Genomic DNA, 23,048 nt, shown 5'->3' with positions numbered 1-23,048 from the left:
ACCACTGTATGGAACAGCAGTGGCGGACACCTCTGCCTAGCCGCTGTCCTATCTTCCGCCCCAGCTGGTGTGGGGGGACTTGCCGGCTTCCGCAGGGCACTGGAGGGGGTCAGCAATAGTGGCGTTTTTTTTCACAGATTACAGTTACACTTATTTTGTAATTAAATCATGTAATTATGTTACATGTAACTACTGTAGTTATTCACCAACACTGGTCATGTGACACTGAAGACTGGAGTAACGGTTTTGCCATCACTGGAGTAAATTACATTTTAAAATATATAAAAATCGAAAACAGTTATTTTAAATTCTAATAATATTTCACAATATAACTGTTTTTACTGTATGTTTGTTAATATAAATGCTGCCCTGGTGAGCATACAGTAAAACATTGCAAAAATCATGTAATAATTTACAGGAATAATGAAACACTTGCGTTGTTGTTTACATATGCTGTTTGTTTCTGCAGTGAAACCATAATGTTTCTGCATCAGATATTCTACCAAGGGTTGAAAGCTCGAATAGCAAGCTGGCCAACATTAGTCTTGGGTGAGTGCACTGCCAGAGCATTTGGCAACCAACAGCAAAGAGCATTCTGTAGACTCTTCAAATTGCAAGCTAGCTTTTTTCAAAAAGTGCCACAGATCTGAGGCCCAGTTACACTGACTCTGATCTTCCTTCCTGTCCTTCAGCCGACCTATTTGACATCCTGTTACCCATGCTGAACATCTACCAGGAGTTTGTACGTAACCACCAGTACAGTTTGCAGATCTTGGCCCACTGCAAGCAGAACCGCGACTTCGACAAGCTGCTTAAACAGTATGAAGCCAAGCCTGACTGTGAGGAGCGTACACTGGAGACGTTCCTCACTTACCCCATGTTCCAGGTGACCATAATCTTTCATTCAGGCTCTCATTACCATGCTATGAATCACAAGCTGGCTATTAGCACATGGCAGGTCCTCATGTGCTTTTTTAGTCTCTGAAAGTAGGATTTTGTAGTGTATTCTGGTCCATAATGGCTTTTTTCTTGTCGAGTAAGCAGTTTCCATGTGATCTAGTCTAGCAAGGTCTACTTTGGGCTTTGCAGCGTTGGTAATAAATGTGCTGATGAGTGATAGTGCTCCCCTCTAAGCCTCCTCTGCAAGAATACAGTGCACACTGTTTGCAAAGTTGTGTTTGGATTTCCATGCATGCACATGACTAAGTGTGGATAAGATGAGTGTGTTTGTTGCAGAAGGCAAAAAAAAAATCGAAAACTACCCTCCTGTCTAACATTATGACATGTGCTTCTTGTCTGGCAGATTCCTCGTTACATACTGACCCTCCATGAGCTGTTAGCACATACTCCGCATGAGCATGTGGAGAGAAACAGCTTGGATTACGCCAAGTCAAAGCTCGAGGAGCTTTCCAGGTACATCAAAATGTGCCTCCAGCACACCCATTCATGACCATGTGTCAACATTGCTACATCATTTCTCACTACTCACAGGTTATGGGCCTTGCTCATGAAAAAGAAGCTGAATGAAGCTGTAATTCATTCCTGAAACCAGATCATCAAATGAAATCAATTGCTAAGTGTATTCTGGTCCATAATGGCTTTTTTCTTGTCGAGTAAGCAGTTTCCATGTGATCTAGTCTAGCAAGGTCTACTTTGGGATTTGCAGCGTTGGTAATAAATGTGCTGATGAGTGATAGTGCTCCCCTCTAAGCCTCCTCTGCAAGAATACAGTGCACACTGTTTGCAAAGTTGTGTTTGGATTTCCATGCATGCACATGACTAAGTGTGGATAAGATGAGTGTGTTTGTTGCAGAAGGCAAAAAAAAAATCGAAAACTACCCTCCTGTCTAACATTATGACATGTGCTTCTTGTCTGGCAGATTCCTCGTTACATACTGACCCTCCATGAGCTGTTAGCGCATACACCGCATGAGCATGTGGAGAGAAACAGCTTGGATTACGCCAAGTCAAAGCTGGAGGAACTTTCCAGGTACATCAAAATGTGCCTCCAACACACCCATCCATGACCATGGGTCAGAATCGCTACATCATTTCTCACTACTCACAGGTTATGGGGCTCATTCAGGAAAAAGAAGCTGAATGAAGCTGTAAATTGCTCCTAAAAGCAGATCATCAAATCAATTGCTAAATGCTATATCTGAAGTTAAAGAGTGTAATTTCCTCACCACTATTGGCACCAAATTACCAAATGGAACTGTAGTCTGAACTGTGCAACCCGACTGACTGAACATAATACCATGGTGCCAGTTTGAGACAGGACTATTCGTTTGTCCAAGGGTTTGATAATGCAACAAAAAAGTGCATACTTTTAAGTATGTGAGTCACATTTGATAACAGGATTTAGAATTCCTTTTTTTTTTTTTTGCCTATTTTATTTTTAGTTTACCATGTCATTTTAGTTTTCTTTCTGTGATAATTTGTTTTCACAGTGTTTTATAGCTTCAGTTTATTTAGTCTTTTAGTATTTTAATGCCAAACTAAGTGTCTTAAATTATATCATTTAAATTTATCATTAAAACTTATCATTATCATTTAAGTGACATTTTCTTAAATTTACTATCTAGTGTTATTGCTGGTATTATCTAGTGGCATTTTCATGTTTAATGAAGGTGAGTCTAAAACCAATATTGTAATAATTTTTGTTTGATTTTGAGTTATTTTTGGAAACATGAAAATGTTGTTTTAAATATATTAATATAATATGTTTTCATATATTTATTAAAATATGTAATATGAAAATACATTTGTGGCCATTTTTATTTGATTTTATGTAGTTTGGAATCATGAAAATGTAGTTAAAAAATATATTAATTTACTATATTTTGAAATACATAAAGTATGCAATATATAAATTTATAAAATGAATATATGGCCATTGTAATTTAATTAAACTGTATTTTCGTAACTCCAAAGCTAACTAAAATAAAATCAAAATTAATTTAAGTGAAATGAAAAAGTTTTCACTTTCGTTCAGTATTTCAGTTGATTTCTTTTCCATGTAGTTTTTTCTGTTAAGAGTAATATCAATGTTTAAAAAAAACATTCAAAAATCTGTATGTGGCAAAAATAACATATGTGAGTGCTAAAATTATGTACCTCCACAGAATCATGCACGATGAGGTTAGCGAGACGGAGAACATTAGGAAGAACCTCGCTATCGAGCGTATGATCGTGGAGGGCTGTGAGATTCTCCTAGACACCAGCCAGACCTTTGTCAGACAAGGTGAACTCCCAACCGTGTGTTCACCAGCGCAGACGTAGTCCTTGACAAACTCATCACTATATACAAGAGGCCTATCAGTGCCATACCAGCCCGGTGAGCCACACGGATGTTTTTTTGGCATACAGAAGATGAGATCACATGGGATTCATAGAGATGTCGACTGTAGACAGACGGCTCTTATGTACATAGCAGTGTGTAGCAAGAGTGTTTTTTTTTCAGCACAGTCTGCAGTGTGAAATACTGATTAAGATGAGTTTAATAACTTGATACTTATAATGGTAGAATAAAGCCGACTGACTAAAGCAGCATGATGTTTGGTAGTCAATTAATCAGTCTTAAGGAAGCCCTTCATGACAAGGCTGATTTTGGGTTATGTTTAGCTAATATTTATGGCATGTTTCTGCTCAAAAACAGCTGAATAGAGCAAGAATGAAATTAAATGCAGGTTTTAAAAGTATGACTATTTTAAACTTGACTTCTTAACTTCTTAAAGTTGCTCTCAGTAATTTGTTTACTCCTTAAAAAGGCTGAAATATTATATTTAAAAAAACAAAATACACTGCCGTTCAAATGTCAGGTTTATTTCTGAAGGATCATTTGACACTGAAGACTGGAGTAATGGCTGATGAAAATTCAGCTTTGCATCACAGTAATACATTATATTATATATAAGTATAATAAAACAGAAAACTGTTGTTTTAAATTGTAATAATATTTCACAATATTACTGTTTTTCTCTATTTTTGATCAAATAAATGCAGCCTTAATGAGCAAAAGATACTTCTTTAAAAAACATTATAAATCTTGCTGAACCCAAACTTTTGAACAGCAGTGTATATATTAACATTATTACAATTTAAAATAACTGTTTTCTATAATAGATTTTAAAATCCAGTTTATTCCTGTGATGGCAAAGCTGAATTTTCAGCAGCTGAAATCTTTACTGTCTTCAGTGTCACATCATCCTTCAGAAATAATTCTAATATGCTGATTTGCTGCTCAAGAAACATTTCTTATTATCACAATTGATAACAGTTGTGCTGCTCAATATTTTTGTGGAAACCGTGATACATTTTATCAAGATTCTTTGATGAATAGAACGTTTTTTAAAAATTGTAACATATTCACTGTCACTCTTGATCAATTTAATGCATTCTTGTTGAATTAATTTTTAATTTCCAGAAAAACAAGAAAAATCCTATTAAACCCAAACTTCTGAATGTATTGTAAGTATAAAAAAAGTCTTTAAAAAAAAGTAGTCGACCTGTTTAGTTGGTTGTTGGAGGACCTATCATGATCCATCTCTAATTCTCAGCATTTGTATCTTGGCACACATATATAAATGCACATGCAGCTCTTCATTAGCAGCAGGTCTTTGCTTTGCTGGAGTTGTGTTCTCGTGTGAGAGAGAATGAGCAGAAAAAGCGATTCAGTGTGATAGGAGAGAGGTCACACCAGTGTTTGTCACCCTATAGTGAGAACAAGCGAGCGTCTGCATGCGTACGGGATAAAAGGAGAGAAAAGAGAGCGAAATAGAGAGAAAGCCAAAGGGGAAGGGAGTGAGAGTTGGTAAAGGCTTGCGAGAGGTCACACTAATCGTGTCGCCCTGCTCTATGTATGTGTGTGTTCTGCTGGAAACAGCAGTAATTGGGCCCTGCTTCATCGCCTGCGTGCCTGCCTGACTGAAGCATCTCAGTGGGGCTCTGTCGCCATCACCTTAGCAACCGGCCACTCTGCTGCAGGACCCCACCCTCCGCCCGTGCCGCATCTGCGAGATGAAATATTTAGTGTGCACGTTTTGCAGCCAGAGCAGCCTCTCTCACTCGCACATCTCGCTTTCTGCGTCTCCTCCTCCGGTTGGCTCCGGAGACGGAGATCCAGGCAAATCGGTAAGAGCCGGGGACCTCCCACACACCCACAGCCAGTAGCACCCACTCTCCCCTGGGCAGACTGCACGGCTGTGATGCCTCCCCAGACCTCCCCCGCTAAGCTGCCCTGCATCAGCTCCAATGGTCACCCAGACTGTCATAAGAGGGGCTATTTCTGTGCAGGCATGACGTGTAGGGGTGGCTCGATGTGTGGGAAAGCTTCTCTGCAATGCTCTCAAATCTTATAGAGAGATGTGAAGAGTAGGCAGTTTATGCTACGCAGAGACGCTTCTCTCTGTCAGCGCATATACAGTACCCTGAGCACACCGCACGGCGTTGGGAAGCCATTATGGGCTAAATCATGAGCTGCAGTGTGAGGCAAAGACGTAACTGTTGTCTTTTTGTAGGCTAGTGATGCACCGATGGTGATTTTCTAAATCTGCACTCATTTATAGGTGAAGCGTGTCATTTGGTGTCTGTAGTGACACTGAACTGAAAGAATTAGTGTTTTTTCAGACAGGTTCCCATTGGTCGGAGTGTTAGCTTCACATTGATCTTCAAACAAACAGGGTCATTTAAAAATTATTATATTTTGCTTAACCAATCATCTGATCACATGAAATGAGACAAAGTCTTTATCATTTGTATTTAATGAGCGTGTTTTACTGTGGAAAAATATGTTTTATAGTTTAATTTAGTTTAAAATAATTTAACTTTTTTGTTATATTTTTTCTTTTATTATTTTATTTCAGTGAAATCATTTGAATGGCTTCCCTATCTTGTTGTATCTATATATTAAGCTGGAATGACAAAAAATATTGAAAAACATTGAAAAAAACAAATGTACAGTGCCATTCAAAAGTTTGGGGTCTGTAAGATCTCTTATGCTCGCTAACAAGTCTCTTAAGCTCAGTCAGGTTGCATTTATTTGATCAAAAATATGATAAAAACAGTAATAATGCCAACAATTATAAAATTTTTAAATAACTGTTTTTTATTTTAATTTGTTAAAATGTAATGTATTGCTGCGATGGCAAAGCTGAATTCTCAGCAGCCATTGCTCTAGTCTACAGTGTCACATGATCCTTCAGAAATCATTCTAAAAAGCTCGTTTGGTGCTCAAGAAACATTTCTTATTATTGTCAAAGTTGAAAACAGTTGTACTTCTTAATATTTTTGTGGAAATTGTGATGCATTTCTTTCAGGATTCTTTAATGAATATAAAGTTCAAAGGAACAGCATTTATTTAAAATAAAAAAATAAATATTATTACTGTCACATTTGATTAATTTAATGCACCCTTGCCAAATACAAGTATTACATTCTTTTAAAAAAATATTTTAAATAAAAAACTTTTAAATGGTACTGTATTTCAATTTAATTTGAAAGTCATTGAAATTTTAAAATTCCTTATCTGAAATTGCATGTCCATATTTGACAGCCTCAGGAGGTTTAAATCAAGACAACATGGTCATTAAACCGTTTACATTTAGTCATTTAGCAGACGCTTTTGTCCAAAGTGACTTACTACTGAATTAAATCAACCCTCCTTTTCAACACATAGATCCCTGGAGCTGTTTTTCGCGAGCAGCCAGAACAACAAGCTCCTCTACGGAGAGCCACCGAAGTCGCCCCGTGCCAGCCGCAAGTTCTCCTCCCCACCCCCCCTGGCCATCACCAAGACCTCGTCCCCCAACCGCCGCCGCAAACTGTCCCTCAATATCCCCATCATCACCGGTGGGAAGGCTCTGGACCTGGCTGCCCTTAGCTGTTCCTCCAATGGCTATGCAAGCATGTACTCCTCCATGTCCCCTTTCAGCAAGACCACGCTGGACATCAGCAAGCTCTACGTGTCCAGCCCCATCACCAGCAAGATTCCTGACGAGGGCGAAGGCAAGACGGACAAGGCTGATGAGGTCAAACAGGGTGAGGTCATACTGCAAATTAGTTCACCAAAATTTCAGTAGTACCAGAATAATTTTTGTTTCTCGAACACAGCATGAACTAATAACACAGTGCTTTATTTTTTAAAATTATATTCATAATATTTATTAGTAAAAAAGGTAACACTTAAAACCTTTATGTATGATGCATTATAAAAGTAGTTATAAAGCATTATGCCTTGTAATGCGCCTTACAATGCATTGTACAATCTCATGAATAATTGTAACCACAGTTAATACATTATAACACTTATACGTGTATTGTTACACTATGCATTTTAAATTTGGTTATAATTAGTTACAACAAGATATGATGTATTACAATGCACATTATGAATAATTATAATGCATTATAACCTTTAATAACCCTTTATAATGCATTATATGGTTTAAGTAAAGGGTTACCAAAATATTTTATATTATTAATAAATATTATGAATATAATTTTTTAAAATATATTTTGGGGGGGGGGTTTTATCTCTGAATATTTGAATACACACATCTGTGTGTATTTATATATATTGTTATAATTTAACAAACTCAAAAATGGCTTGTTCCTTCAAGAGGGGAAGGCAAGACGGACAAGGCTGATGAGGTCAAACAGGGTGAGGTCATACTGCAAATTAGTTCACCAAAATTTCAGTAGTACCAGAATAATTTTTGTTTCTCGAACACAGCATGAACTAATAACACAGTGCTTTATTTTTAAAAATTATATTCATAATATTTATTAGTAAAAAAGGTAACACTTAAAACCTTTATGTATGATGCATTATAAAAGTAGTTATAAAGCATTATGCCTTGTAATGCGCCTTACAATGCATTGTACAATCTCATGAATAATTGTAACCACAGTTAATACATTATAACACTTATACGTGTATTGTTACACTATGCATTTTAAATTTGGTCCACGAGTCAGGACTCGAACTCAGGATGCTTGAAGGGCAACAGCGCTATATGTCGGCACACTGCCCACGAGGCTATTGGCACCAACTATTATAGTATTTGTTGATATTTTTCAAAAAAATCTGATTTGCTGTTTTCATTCTAATAGTAATTTTGTTGTGTCTATTATTCGTATTAGTTTTTATTTTTTTTGTATTATATTATTAGGTTTTAGCTTTTAGTTTTAGTAATTAATTTAAAACTAAATAAAAAAAATTCCCAGACTGAAATAAAATCATTTTTATATATTTTTTATTTCAGTTAATGTTTATTTTATTTCAGGTTTTAAAAATGTTATTTTTTTATAGTTTGAGTTTTATATTGAGTTAAGGATTCAAACCCTTTTTAATCATACCAGTACTTTTAAATGCAGACTGCAAGCTATCATAATATGGTGGGATTGTGTTGTTTCATGTGTTTGATATGTTATGCATATGGATAACTGTAATGCCTGTGACTGATTTTCTCTAGACATTTCAGTGAGGGAGGAAGGCAACAACGACCAGATCCCGAGTGACGAGGCAGAGGCTGAAGTGTCGCCCACCAAATCACCCACCACTCCCAAAAACGTCAAATGCAAAAACTCTTCAGGTAGAAGACACTCTGTCCTAGACTTCCCTGCCATGTTGTTATCGCTCACTGACATGAAAACCAGAGCACCTGCATCTCACGCTGACAAGCCACCTGCACCCTTCAGACTAGCCAAATGTTGCATTTATCAGTGGCTCAAAATGGCAGACTCGCTGCGTGTTTAATGCAAAGGTCCAGTAATATTCAGTTTTTATTTTTACTTGAAAGGTTTGAATATTTAGTTATATGAAAAAACTTCAAGTTCCTTAGCATTTGAGATGTCGTTGTAAACTGCTAATTTTTTGTTCCCATGTGTCGTTGTCGTCCTGTCGGGAGCTGGATAACAACCGTAGCGCCTTGTCTGCCGCTTCTGCCTTCGCCATTGCCACTGCTGGTGCCAACGAGGGCACGCCAACCAAGGAGAAGTACCGCCGCATGTCTCTGGCAAGCACAGGTAGGATTCAGCAATCTGTTTCAATCTTTAATAGGCTGTGGATATTTGTTGCTTGGCAGAAGATGGATTAATGTGAATTTCGATTGGTTATCAGGGTTCCCCACGGATCAGAGGAACGGAGATAAGGAGTTTGTGATTCGTCGAGCAGCAACTAACAGAGTTCTCAATGTCCTCAGGCACTGGGTGTCCAAACACTCCCAGGTGAGATGAAGTAAATATTATACACTTTTAAAAATAAAAGGGTTTTGTAGCAGCGCCATCGAGGGTTCCCAAAGAACCTTTCAGTGTTCAGTTCTTAAAATAAACATTTATTTTTGCTTACCTGTGTATCGTGTGTGCATGTTTGTAGGACTTTGAAACCAACAATGAGCTCAAAATGAAAGTGATTAGTTTCCTGGAGGAAGTGATGCATGACCCTGAACTTCTTACCCAAGAAAGGAAAGCCGCTGCCAACATCATAAGGTGAGTGGAGTCTGTCTACACCCTGACAGAATCAATGCTCACATGTCCTCACATATCCTGTCATATATTTTAGACTTCTGTAATCTGATAAATGCTTGTTCATGTAATTAAATCAGTGGCTTTTCTTGTTTTTTCTTTTCTTTTTGGACAGGACATTGACACAGGAGGATCCCGGTGACAATCAGATCTGTCTGGAGGAGGTGCTGCAGATGGTGAGTGGGAAGATTATGGGTCATCCTCCAAATTACTTAACAGTTTAGTGCTAAAACGATCAGGACTTCAAGTTTGGGGTCAGTAATATCATTTAATGTTTTTGAAAGAAGACATTGTTGCTTTCCTCCCTCACTGATATTTTCAAAATGCAATCTTGTGACTTATTACAATTGTTTTCTATTTTAATATATTCATTTATATTCTTTTGTTTATTCTGTAATGGCAAAGTTGAATTTTCAGCAGCTATTACTCTGGTTTTCAGTGTCACATGATCTTTCAGAAATAATTCTAATATGTTGATTTGATCCAGAAACATTTCTTTTTATTATCAATGTTAAAAATAGTTGTGATGCCTAATAGTTTTTGTGTAATCTGTGGTATTTTTTTCATGATTTTTTGATGCCTAGAAAGAATCAATAGGTTTTTGCTGTTGTTTTGTTTGATTGTTTGTATGTTTTTGTTGTTTTTTTGGCAAAGTTTTGTTTTGTTGAGCCTGGTCTCATGAAAATGCGTATAAATAGTACGGCAAATAAAAACAAAAACTCGTGGTATTGATACGCAAAAATGGACTTTGGCATGTATATGATACGCACATGTTTGGTGTACATATAATACGCAGTTTTCGCATGCAAATGATACGCAGTTTTCACGTACATATAATATGCATCTACCCACAACCCCTACCCATTGCGTAGCATATACATGCCAAAGTCCATTTTTGCGTATCAATATACCACGAGTTTTTGTTTTTATTTGGCGTACTATTTATACTCACTTTCATGAGATCGGGTTGTTTGTTAAATTATAAAAGTCTCTGTTCCTTTTGATCAGTTTAATCCATCTTACTGACCCAAAACTTTTGGCTTGTAGTGTATATCCAGAACGTCTCGGTTACGTACGTCTCAACGCAGACACTGTAAAATCTCACGAAGGTGTTCGGTGTCACCCAGCCCACAACTCTACAGATGTCTGCCAGAGAGGCGCCATGCACCAGCGCATAGGAGGAGGCAACACTCCATGTGGAGTGAGCCCGCACCCCCGGGGGCATGGCTTGCCTTGGGATTGGTAGGCCAAGGCGATGGCATCCACTATCCAGTGCGCCAACCTCTGCTTGGAGACAGCCTTCCCTTTCTGCTGACCTCCGTAGCAGACAAAGAGCTGCTCAGAGCTTCTGAAGCTCCGGGTGCGGTCCACGTATATGCGCAATGCTCTTACGGGACACAGCAACGCCAAGGCTGGATCTGCCTCCTTCGAGGGCAGTGCTTGCAGGTTCACCACCTGATTGCGAAATGGCATGGTGAGAACCTTGGGCACGTATCCAGGCCGGGGTCTCAGGACAACGTGAGAGAAGGCTGGCCCGAACACAAGGCACTCTTCTTCAAAAACCCTGACTTCATCTCGGCTGGAGGGACAGGCTCGATTGCGTGCTTCGCCAGTAGGACAGCAATCTCGTTGTGCAGGACAGGGGCATCTCGAGCTGCCACCGAAGTCTCAAGAACACCGCTGAACCTGGGGGGGTTGCCTTGCGAATTTAATTGCATAGCTGAGTCGAACTGTCCGAATGAGCCAGCGGGACGGGTTGGGCAGCCCGAGCCACGCTGCCAAGCACAGTGCGAGTGGCACCAAAGGGACAATCGACGCACCTGCGGTGGTGCAGCGGTGGGAAGTCGTGCTGGATGGCACAGAAGGCATTGCGTCCTGGCTCATCACAGCAGGACTCCCCATGTCCCTGGAGGGACTGGCCAGAGATGTGTGGAGAGGCAGCGCGTCTCCGAGCCGCGATCTCTTGGCTGCTGGCAATAGCGAGTGTCGTGGGCAAAAGTGAGGAGACAGCGTATCGCTCACTGTCAACCCACGAGCCTGGTAACCCGGAGGAAAAGGAAACTGCTCTTTTTTCGAGAATGTGGGTACCGCTGGCCGTTGGAACAGAAACAAAACAGAGCAATGGATTCTAACCCTAACCCTAACCCTCCGGGGGAAGGAGTGGTGCTGTTCTCGCCATCTCCTGGAAAATAGCAGCTTCCCACATCTCCGGGTTGCCCGTGTCTGGGCCACTAGGGACACGTTCTCGGCATGCACCTGTTGCCTATTTATACCCGTATGCACGGGGAGTGGCTCAGGTATGCAAAATCCACTAGCCAAAATTCATTGGCGTTTTCTCTGAAAGTCAGAGCGGATTGGGGCTCTCAAGTAAACCCCCTATGTTGTCACAACATAACTCGTAGTGACCGACAGATAGGGAACTCCTCTTCTGTGTCTTAATTGTATTATAGTGTATAGTATATTTCACTATTTACAAAGGTGTCTAAACTGTGCTGAAATTCATTATTCAGTATCTTATCTAACTAATAATTTTTTTACATAGGCGGAAGGAGGAAAGTCAGAGTCTTTCGAGAATCATTCGGCTCTGGAGATCGCAGAACAGCTCACCCTGCTGGACCATCTTGTTTTCAAAGTCATACCATATGAGTGAGTGTGATTATGTTTCATTATATTCATTCTTTAGGAAACTAGGGAGTAAACTGATAGTTCACTCCAAAATGAAAATTATGTTATTAATGTACATACAACATACAACTTTTACATGAATGATATGAGGGTGAGTTAGACCATTTTTCATTTTGGGTGAACTATGCATTTTACAAGAAAAACTTAATATTCAGCTTAATACTTGAAGATTTGTGAAGAAATGTGAAGGATATTATAACCTATTTATGAACATGCCATCATCCCTACAGTAAGTTATCTGTGTGTTTTTTCTCACAAATGTGTTTATTGTCATGAACAGGGAGTTTTTTGGTCAAGGATGGATGAAGAACGACAAAAATGAGAAGACACCTTACATCATGAAAACGACAAAACACTTCAATGATGTAAGTGTTCAGTGTGAAAACATCTGGTCCTAGTTAAGTGCAAAGTTGTTGCAGTGAATTTGTTGTTGCATTGTTCCAAATAAAGCATAATGAACACAATGTCGATATACCTCTTTTAAAGATCAGTAACCTGATCGCTACAGAGATCCTGCAAAGTGAGGATGTGAATATACGGGTAGCAGTGATAGAGAAGTGGGTGGCGGTGGCCGATATCTGCCGCTGTCTCCATAACTACAATGCCGTGCTGGAAATCACCTCATCCCTCAACCGCAGCTCCATCTTCCGTCTGAAGAAGACCTGGCTCAAAGTGTCCAAACAGGTGGGAAACTACAAGATAAAACCTCATCAAAATTAAATGAATACTTAAGATTTAAAGCAGGACCAGTGCAGTTTAGGACTATAAAAGAATATTTACTGGACTCCTCCTGTTGATTCAGTATTGACGAATTGTTATTTGATGTTGTCAGATCTGAAAGTATTTGACAACTGAAAACAGACTGAAAACATTTAACACACTTTACCATTCCATTTCAATTAAAGACTAAAACAGTCATTGACAAGCTGCAGAAGTTGGTCTCATCTGAAGGAAGATTCAAGAACCTCAGAGAGGCCTTAAAAAAGTAAGTTTTAAGAAAAAAAAAATAGTCAGTACTTGTTGCTGTCAGACATTTGTATTTGAGCAAATGGGTTATTTTATTTCATTTTGGTGATGATAATATGATACGGCTATTAAAAAACTGGCATGGCTAACACTGCTAATTTTTTTCTAATACTTCTGCTAGTTGTGACCCTCCCTGTGTGCCATATTTGGGAATGTACCTCACTGACTTGGCCTTTATTGAGGAGGGGACGCCCAACTACACAGAGGACAACCTGGTCAATTTTTCCAAAATGAGAATGGTAGGTCTTTTTTAGATGCATTCCTTTAATGCATGTGTGGGAAAGAGTTACAGATATAATTGTATCATATTTTCTTCATTTTACAGATCTCTCATATCATCCGAGAAATCAGGCAGTTTCAGCAAACGGCATACAAGATTGATTACCAGCCAAAGGTATTGAACTGATGTTCGTTTGTACTGACACAATATAGGGTTTCATGATCAACATGTACTAGTAAAATTTGTGGTTGCTAAGTTAGCTATGTTTTGTTCTGAACATAATTATATTCAGATTAAAAACAGTTCGAACTGTAAAGGTCCTTGCACATGGAGTCTGAAATTTTTGTATGTGTTTTTCCATTTTTTTTCGTATTCGTCATCCTTTCCCTATCAAAATGCTTGCTACAGATGCGAAAACGCAGAAAATGGAACCTGGTCCGAATTTTTTTATGACTGACGAAAGTTTAGGAGGCAGTGTGTAAACGTGATTGACACAGCGTGAGGTTGTATTTATTTTTTTACATGCGAAAATTTCGGACTCAGCGTGCAAAGACCTTTAAGCCCAACAGAATGCAGAAACACATTACGGTAGCTCTACAAAACCATTTAATCACAAAATCTGACTTCATAAAAACTAACCTTCACTAACATTAAAGGTGCAATAGGCGATTGTCTTCAGAAACAAGTTAAGTGGTCTAAATGTATTTATCTGTATTTATATATTCTGTGGAAGGCGTAGGACCAAGAAATGTTCGTCCAATCAAAACGCTCGGTCCGAGTGTTTTAATTGGCTTTCCTACCTGCCTGTCAACGTGTGTATTAGCATACCTCTGCGCACCCTGTTCGTGCAGACAGGATACGTCATCAGCGTGTTCACACACACTGTGCAGACAGAGCGAGAATGGCAGACAAACATCAACAACCCGATCTTCCTTCCTGGTATTGTAGTGCTTTTAAAGTTTTCTCACCGATGAATGACACATGATGATGTAGCCCAGCGGTTCCCAATTCCTGTCCTCGTGCCCCCCGCTCTGTATATTTTTTGCATGTCTTGCTTAGTTAACACACCCGATTCAGATAACTAGCTCGTTAGAAGTGAGCTACGTGCATGAACTGTGTTCCGATCGATATGATCCCTACACAGTGTTCATTGCTCCCTACTCTCTGAGCAGGGGAAATCCGTTGAAGTTTAATTCACTTCAGAACATTCATTCACGGATTTGCGCTGCACATCGCGTCTTCACACACATCACACTCACACACACACGTCTTCACATCCAGTGCGAGGACTGGAATTGGGAACGGCTGATGTAGCCTATTGTAGAAATATTGTCTCTGGTGTTCTGGTCTGAGAGCGTATATGCATTCAGGGGGCGTGGCTTTGGACGGCGATTGCAGGGAGGGTGGGACATTCGCTTTCAGTGCTATCACGCTAAAGTTAGCATTTTCCAAGATCTCCTACTGCACCTTTAATTCACTGAAAAATGTATGCAAAACTAAAAGGTACTATAAAATCAAACTTGGTTGCATTTATGAGAATAATCTTAAAATAATTTGTTCTTAATTTGAATTTATGGTTCCATGAAGAAACTTCCCATTGGACAAAAAGGTGATTTTCTAGTGAAAAAAAAGTTCTTTAGATTTTGAAAATGTTTTTCACACTTAAAAAGTGTTTTTTAAAGAACTGTTCACTGAAAGGTTATTTGTGGAACCTAGAATTGTTCTTCTGTAGCATTGCTTTGGAATCTAGAATGTAGGAAACTCGAATTGAGAATTGAGCCATGGTTGTATTGAAGAATCATATTCAATATGAAACTGACACCCTGTTTGTCTTTCAGGCAACACTGTTTTTACTGGACAGAAGCTCAGTAATGGATGAAGAAGGCCTGTATGAAGCCTCTCTCAGAATTGAGCCTAAAGTGCCCAACTGAGAGTGGCTCTGCCTAACGTCGACACAATGTACAGACACCACGCTATCTACAGTATACATCCATGTGTTCTGTTATGTAACATGATTATTACTCCTGGATGTGTTTCCTTGTTTTTTAGTCGTAACCAAATGTTGCCTAATTGTTTCAGATCTTTCACCGAGAACTTACCTGTTGATTTCAGCCTTTGTTCTTTAGGGAATCATATTTTTTCCAAATCCAAAGTATACTTTTGACAGTACTTAAAACAATAATCCTAGTTCAAGGTGTGGTTGTCTCTTTAATTGATTAGGCTCATTCACATCACTTTAATGAAATATGAAAAGCCGGCAGGAGCATTTTGAGATTTTAATAGATGCATGTAACTATTTACTGTATATGCATACCATGTAGCAATGTGGAAAGCTGATATATTACTGTATACAACCAAGCATATAGAAACACTTATACTGTTATATTCCATGTCACTGTACTTAGCAGAACCAACTCCAGCATTTTACTCCTATTTGTTGCGATAATTAACATCCATCTTTTGATTTCTCAAAGGATTGGTTGGAAATGCCTAAACTGCCATGACATTTTTTTAAGAGTTTTGGCATGACTTAAAGCAGACAGTGAAGAGCATGGTAATTATATTACATAAAAAAAGACTTAGAATATGTCTCCTATTGGCCAATAAGGATTTTGATCTGTTGCATGCAAAGTTTATTTTGCAGAAGTCTTTTTTTTAAATGATTTTCTCACCTCAAAAAATTAGACTATTTCTTCATAAAAAGAAGCAAGATCGGCATTATATTTTTTGAAACTGGTCGGTTCGTGATTGTTTACCCATGTAATGTTTCCGTTGCTCACAGCCACATTTCTTAGCATTTTGGGAAAAAGTTATTCTGGGTTCAACACTATCCTTCTACACCAGAGTATCCAGCTATTGTACATTTACAGACAATCTATGTCCTTCTTGCTGTTCCAGTGATTGTGGAACGTGACTGAATATCACTTTGTAAAATGCATTGTCGTTTAAGAGTATGATCAAAAGTGAATGACCTCCCCGCTTGCAGCATTCTAAAGGTATTTTTGTAGTCCTAGAATAAAGACGTAGGGTTCTGCATCCTTACCTAAAAAGAAAGAAAACAAGAAAGAAAAAAAAACAAGCGTAGAATCATTTTTTGTACAAACATTGTCAACTCGCCACACAGAAAAGTATTCTGTATATTTTGTACATGCAGCCCTATGTTTTTCTTAACATACTAGTTTAAAGCACACCTCTTTAAAGCGTTGTATCCTATGCTTACACACTCAATGCTATATGATTTGTGATTTTGAAACCATGATCTAGAGGTAGAGGACTTTAAAGTGTTTTTGCATATACTGTAATCCTGTCTATAATCATTCTCTTAGCAGGAATATAGTAATGTAGTGCTTATTCTGTGAATATTTGTATGTATTTTTACTATGTACAGTCTGGAAACACACTAAAGGCTCATGTGGCAGGCATGCAACACTGTATCAGCCAGAAACTTTAAAAAGGACTATATATATATATATATATATATATATATATATATATATATAGATAGATAGATAGATAGATCTATATACATACTGTATACACATCAATGTGCACATACTCTTATAAATTATATATAAACATACAAACAAACATTTTGCTGTTAGCAATACCCAGTGGTATGAGAATTATCTTTCAACCCTTAAGTTTATTTCCACGGCTCGGGAAATATTTCCAGTTTTTGTACAAAAGAAATAAGAAAAAAGAAATGAACAGAAAAGAAAAAGAAAGAAAGAAAATTAAATAAACTGTATGTTTCCTGATTACCTCTTGCTAATAAATCTATTCTATCTCAGGGGGATATTGCTTCCTTGTATGTGGTTTTTGTCATGCTCACTTCATTTGACTCTCTTAAAAATTGGGTCATAAGTGTATTATGTATACTGATACGGGCCTCATTTATTTTAAAAGGGCAGATTTTTAGTATTTACATTTATGCAATTAAGCAAACAGTGTTTGTTTGCTCTGATATTCATCCATTACATAGTTATAAGACTTTATAAATACCTTGCAGGTGGATCATTTAGGCCTATGTAATCAATTTTTGTTGTAAAAGAACAGTTTCATCATATCTTTACGACACTATTATGTTCATAGTATAGGGTTGTTTTCAGGAAAAAATATTGGGTGTAAACCAAAAACCTGTTTGCCTTGAAGACTGGCTAAAAGCATGTAGAGCTACTGTGTGTGTGTGTGTGTGTGTGTTTATATATATATATGTGTATATATATATATATATATGCTGCTCATTTCTTTGTGTATAACGTTTTAATTATCAAAAGAATATTGAGTGCACCTTTAACCCGGAGAGCAGAGGACAATGAAAGCCCTCCCTCGTGTAGGAGGAGTGCTAAAGCTCTCATGTGATGAGATCTCACATACTGTAATGCTGCTGTTATGAGCTGCTCGCAGGGTTGAAGATGAACAGGCTGATTTTACCGGTTCTGTTTGCCGTTCTCTATCAGGTGCATACATTGCCATTGCACACTGAGGAAGGTACATTTTTTTAAACCAGTTTTTGACTTTGAGCTTTTTTTCGTCTTCCACGTACGTGCGCCGTTGCGTCGTACTTTCGCTCTTGACTATTTGGCGGTTACAGTCTTCAAAACAAATGCATAACAAGTTTATGACCACTTAGACTTAGGCTACAGTATAGGCTATTGTTATATAATACAGCATTTAAAATAGATTTTATGGACTAAAATGCAAATTATGAATTAATTGAAACTTTATACAGGTACTTTGGAGAACTGTTGTGTGCATTAAAAAAAATGAAATATAAATATTGATTTGTTACAGATGAGTATCTTTTCAAATCATGGATGTCTCAGGTAAGCATAAGTTAATTGTAAGTTCATGTCGCAACACAAGGAAATTTAAGGCGACACTAAAGGAAGGAAGTGAAAATTAGAAAGAGGAATGAAGTAACTTGATTTATTCTTTTTAAATTTGCAGTATAACAAAAAATATGAGATAAATGAATATTACCAGCGGCTACAGACATTCCTGGAGAACAAGAAGAAGATTGAGCGCCATAATGCAGGAAACCACAAGTTTTCAAGTATGACTGATATAATCTAACTTAATGAAGTGTTTGCTTTAAAGCAGTGTTATGAAAATGATGTTTTTAAAAAATCACATAACATTTCTCTGCACTTTACAGTGGGACTGAATCAGTTTTCAGACATGACCTTTACTGAATTTAAAAAGTCCTACCTCCTGACAGAACCTCAGGTATTATTTTTAACAGCCTCTCGTGATCAATGAGGAAATAGGAAAGTACCTGATGAATATTTGATATCCTGACAGAACTGCTCTGCCACTAGAGGGAATCATGTGAGCAATAACGCACCTTATCCTGATATGATTGACTGGAGAACGAAAGGACACTATGTAACTGATGTCAAGAACCAGGTAGCTTGCTTATCTTGCTATAGGCTAATAATTCTCTATTGTACTTACAATTGATTATTTTTTAAGTAAACAGTGCTAATGCTTAATCGGTGACACTATTTCAGGGAGCTTGTGGTAGCTGCTGGACTTTTTCCACCACAGGCTGTCTGGAGTCTGTCACTGCTATTGCCACAGGGAAACTCCTACAACTAGTATGTAAATGTTGCTTTTAATTTAACAATGATAGTGAACATTCATCATTAGATATTAATAATGTATTTTTATTCAATTTCGTATCAACATTGTAATGAATATACATTTTTTTGCCCTTTGGCATGTTCAAACAAACCCCAAAACAGCACATTAGTAATAAAATATAACTAATATATATGAAACATCAGGATATTTTGTCTAACCTCTTCTTCTTCCTATCATGCATTGTTTTACAGGCAGAGCAGCAGCTTGTTGATTGTGCAGGTGCTTTCGACAATCATGGTTGCAATGGGTGAGCTTCATCTTGGCTTATTTTATGGTTTTAGGAGTAAAGTCTTAACTGTAAAATGGTCTAAACAACATTTTACATTCCGTCACCGCTTTTTAGTGGCCTCCCAAGTCATGCCTTTGAGTACATCATGTACAACAAAGGTCTTATGACAGAACAAGATTACCCCTATAAGGCTATAGTAAGTGTTTTACCATTTTAACTATTGTTTTCAAGAGTTCATTTATAAAGTGCTAACATTTGTTCATACTCTACTTACTTGTAGCAAGGTGAATGTAGATTCAAACCAGAGTTGGCTGCTGCCTTTGTGAAGGATGTTGTAAACATTACAAAGGTAATGGTCTGTGTACAAATATTATTAAAACTTCATGTCTTCACTCTAACTGTAAATTCCTGTTATTAGTATGATGAAATGGGCATGGTGGATGCTGTGGCCAGGTTGAACCCTGTCAGCCTGGCATATGAGGTGACATCTGATTTCATGCACTACAGAGATGGAATATACACGAGGTTAGGATTAAGTATATGTACATTTGCTTTTACACTGGATTTATTTCTGACAGTTCATGGGAATTTCTGTAATGTTATGACTGTATTTTATAGCACCAAGTGTCACAACACTACTGACATGGTGAACCATGCAGTGCTTGCTGTGGGCTATGCTGAGCAGAATGGAACTCCATACTGGATAGTGAAGAACTCCTGGGGAACCAACTGGGGAATCAATGGGTCTGTTTGCATGATTTACTCAAATGTTGTACTGCTGTAAGGTTAAAAAATATAGTAGCGATTATATATGAAACTTGACCATTTGGCCAAGTTAATAACAATAAATGTGATGTCTTGTTATTTCCCATACAGATATTTCTACATCGAGAGGGGAAAGAACATGTGTGGACTTGCTGCATGTTCATCCTATCCTTTACCTTTGGTGTAAATAACTGAAAAGTATTTTCTTACACCATGAAAAGGGAGACAAGTTATTACATTTACTCTCACACAAAATCATTTTATGCACAATGAGTCGTTGTAGTCTATACTAGCTGTCTGTAAATAAGTTAAATACTTATTTAACTTTACATTAAAAGAATGATTTACATTCATTAAAAACATTCAGTGACACTCTAGTGCAGCGGTTCTCAAACCTGTCCTGGAGTACCCCCAGCCCTGCACATTTTGTATGTCTCCCGTATCTATCACACCTGATTCAATTCATCAGCTCATTAGTGGAGACTGCAAGACCTGAAGTGGGTATGTCAGATATAGGGAGGCATACAAAACGTGCAGTGCTGGGGGTACTTCATGGAGAGGTTTGAGAACCCCTGCTCTAGTCAGTGACATTTCTATTACTATGCTTAATGTTGAAGTTGTCTACTTTGTTAAAATTAAGAATTTGTAATATTCATGTTAGCAACCAAAATTATTGTACTGAAATAAATATATTCTCAGGGATTTGTTTGTGTGTGTGTGTGTGTGTGTGTGTGTGTGTCCTGCCTTTTTTATGGATCACTTTCCATCAGAGTAATGGTGTTCATCCATTAAGTAGAACTTTAAGACTTTAAAAAGTAAAAACTGCAAAAGACACTGCAGACATTGCTTGAGAACCTATGTTTAACATTTACTGTATTGAAATTAACTTAAATGTGAATTGTTAAGTTAATTTTTGTTTGTGCTGCTTCTTAATTGAATACTGCGAGACTGTACTTGCTTGCTGAGATAGAATATGTAAATAATGTGCAATTCCACAGCAAACCAGTATGTGGCAACCTAAACCCAATGTCAAGAACCAGGTAGCTTGCTTATCTTGCTATAGGCTAATAATTCTCTATTGTACTTACAATTGATTATTTTTTAAGTAAACAGTGCTAATGCTTAATCGGTGACACTATTTCAGGGAGCTTGTGGTAGCTGCTGGACTTTTTCCACCACAGGCTGTCTGGAGTCTGTCACTGCTATTGCCACAGGGAAACTCCTACAACTAGTATGTAAATGTTGCTTTTAATTTAACAATGATAGTGAACATTCATCATTAGATATTAATAATGTATTTTTATTCAATTTCGTATCAACATTGTAATGAATATACATTTTTTTGCCCTTTGGCATGTTCAAACAAACCCCAAAACAGCACATTAGTAATAAAATATAACTAATATATATGAAACATCAGGATATTTTGTCTAACCTCTTCTTCTTCCTATCATGCATTGTTTTACAGGCAGAGCAGCAGCTTGTTGATTGTGCAGGTGCTTTCGACAATCATGGTTGCAATGGGTGAGCTTCATCTTGGCTTATTTTATGGTTTTAGGAGTAAAGTCTTAACTGTAAAATGGTCTAAACAACATTTTACATTCCGTCACCGCTTTTTAGTGGCCTCCCAAGTCATGCCTTTGAGTACATCATGTACAACAAAGGTCTTATGACAGAACAAGATTACCCCTATAAGGCTATAGTAAGTGTTTTACCATTTTAACTATTGTTTTCAAGAGTTCATTTATAAAGTGCTAACATTTGTTCATACTCTACTTACTTGTAGCAAGGTGAATGTAGATTCAAACCAGAGTTGGCTGCTGCCTTTGTGAAGGATGTTGTAAACATTACAAAGGTAATGGTCTGTGTACAAATATTATTAAAACTTCATGTCTTCACTCTAACTGTAAATTCCTGTTATTAGTATGATGAAATGGGCATGGTGGATGCTGTGGCCAGGTTGAACCCTGTCAGCCTGGCATATGAGGTGACATCTGATTTCATGCACTACAGAGATGGAATATACACGAGGTTAGGATTAAGTATATGTACATTTGCTTTTACACTGGATTTATTTCTGACAGTTCATGGGAATTTCTGTAATGTTATGACTGTATTTTATAGCACCAAGTGTCACAACACTACTGACATGGTGAACCATGCAGTGCTTGCTGTGGGCTATGCTGAGCAGAATGGAACTCCATACTGGATAGTGAAGAACTCCTGGGGAACCAACTGGGGAATCAATGGGTCTGTTTGCATGATTTACTCAAATGTTGTACTGCTGTAAGGTTAAAAAATATAGTAGCGATTATATATGAAACTTGACCATTTGGCCAAGTTAATAACAATAAATGTGATGTCTTGTTATTTCCCATACAGATATTTCTACATCGAGAGGGGAAAGAACATGTGTGGACTTGCTGCATGTTCATCCTATCCTTTACCTTTGGTGTAAATAACTGAAAAGTATTTTCTTACACCATGAAAAGGGAGACAAGTTATTACATTTACTCTCACACAAAATCATTTTATGCACAATGAGTCGTTGTAGTCTATACTAGCTGTCTGTAAATAAGTTAAATACTTATTTAACTTTACATTAAAAGAATGATTTACATTCATTAAAAACATTCAGTGACACTCTAGTGCAGCGGTTCTCAAACCTGTCCTGGAGTACCCCCAGCCCTGCACATTTTGTATGTCTCCCGTATCTATCACACCTGATTCAATTCATCAGCTCATTAGTGGAGACTGCAAGACCTGAAGTGGGTATGTCAGATATAGGGAGGCATACAAAACGTGCAGTGCTGGGGGTACTTCATGGAGAGGTTTGAGAACCCCTGCTCTAGTCAGTGACATTTCTATTACTATGCTTAATGTTGAAGTTGTCTACTTTGTTAAAATTAAGAATTTGTAATATTCATGTTAGCAACCAAAATTATTGTACTG

General features: G+C 37.8%; 1 protein-coding gene and 1 pseudogene across 1 annotated transcript; both read left to right on the top strand.

Moving 5' to 3' along the window:
* Positions 1–16,954, top strand: part of LOC107556250 (ras-specific guanine nucleotide-releasing factor 1-like) — a 47,696-nt pseudogene extending 30,742 nt beyond the window's left edge.
* Positions 16,955–17,821: 867 nt separating this feature from the next.
* On the top strand, positions 17,822–22,554 carry LOC107556249 (pro-cathepsin H-like). The gene is made up of 20 exons (XM_016239316.1): positions 17,822–17,947; positions 18,251–18,282; positions 18,407–18,512; positions 18,615–18,685; positions 18,761–18,865; positions 18,970–19,056; positions 19,294–19,349; positions 19,446–19,527; positions 19,612–19,680; positions 19,750–19,856; positions 19,950–20,075; positions 20,208–20,280; positions 21,095–21,136; positions 21,241–21,327; positions 21,565–21,620; positions 21,717–21,798; positions 21,883–21,951; positions 22,021–22,127; positions 22,221–22,346; positions 22,479–22,554. The coding sequence occupies exons 1-20, from the start codon at positions 17,872–17,874 to the stop codon at positions 22,552–22,554; spliced, it is 1,635 nt and encodes a 544-aa protein (XP_016094802.1). The 5' UTR covers positions 17,822–17,871.
* Positions 22,555–23,048: the final 494 nt, after the last annotated feature.

The sequence above is a fragment of the Sinocyclocheilus grahami genome, unplaced genomic scaffold, assembly GCF_001515645.1.
Source record: "Sinocyclocheilus grahami isolate Dianchi unplaced genomic scaffold, SAMN03320097.WGS_v1.1 scaffold562.1, whole genome shotgun sequence".
Taxonomy (NCBI): Eukaryota; Metazoa; Chordata; class Actinopteri; order Cypriniformes; family Cyprinidae; genus Sinocyclocheilus; species Sinocyclocheilus grahami.
This window is presented reverse-complemented; position numbering and strand designations above follow the sequence as displayed.

Excerpts from the sequence above, each read along its gene's own strand:
- LOC107556249 (XM_016239316.1), top strand. The coding sequence starts at position 17,872 with ATGAACAGGCTGATTTTACCGGTTCTGTTTGCCGTTCTCTATCAGGTG. Across the intron at positions 19,681-19,749 it reads ATGTTGTAAACATTACAAAG|TATGATGAAATGGGCATGGT; the intron begins GTAATGGTCTGT and ends TCCTGTTATTAG. Across the intron at positions 22,347-22,478 it reads ACCAACTGGGGAATCAATGG|ATATTTCTACATCGAGAGGG; the intron begins GTCTGTTTGCAT and ends TTTCCCATACAG.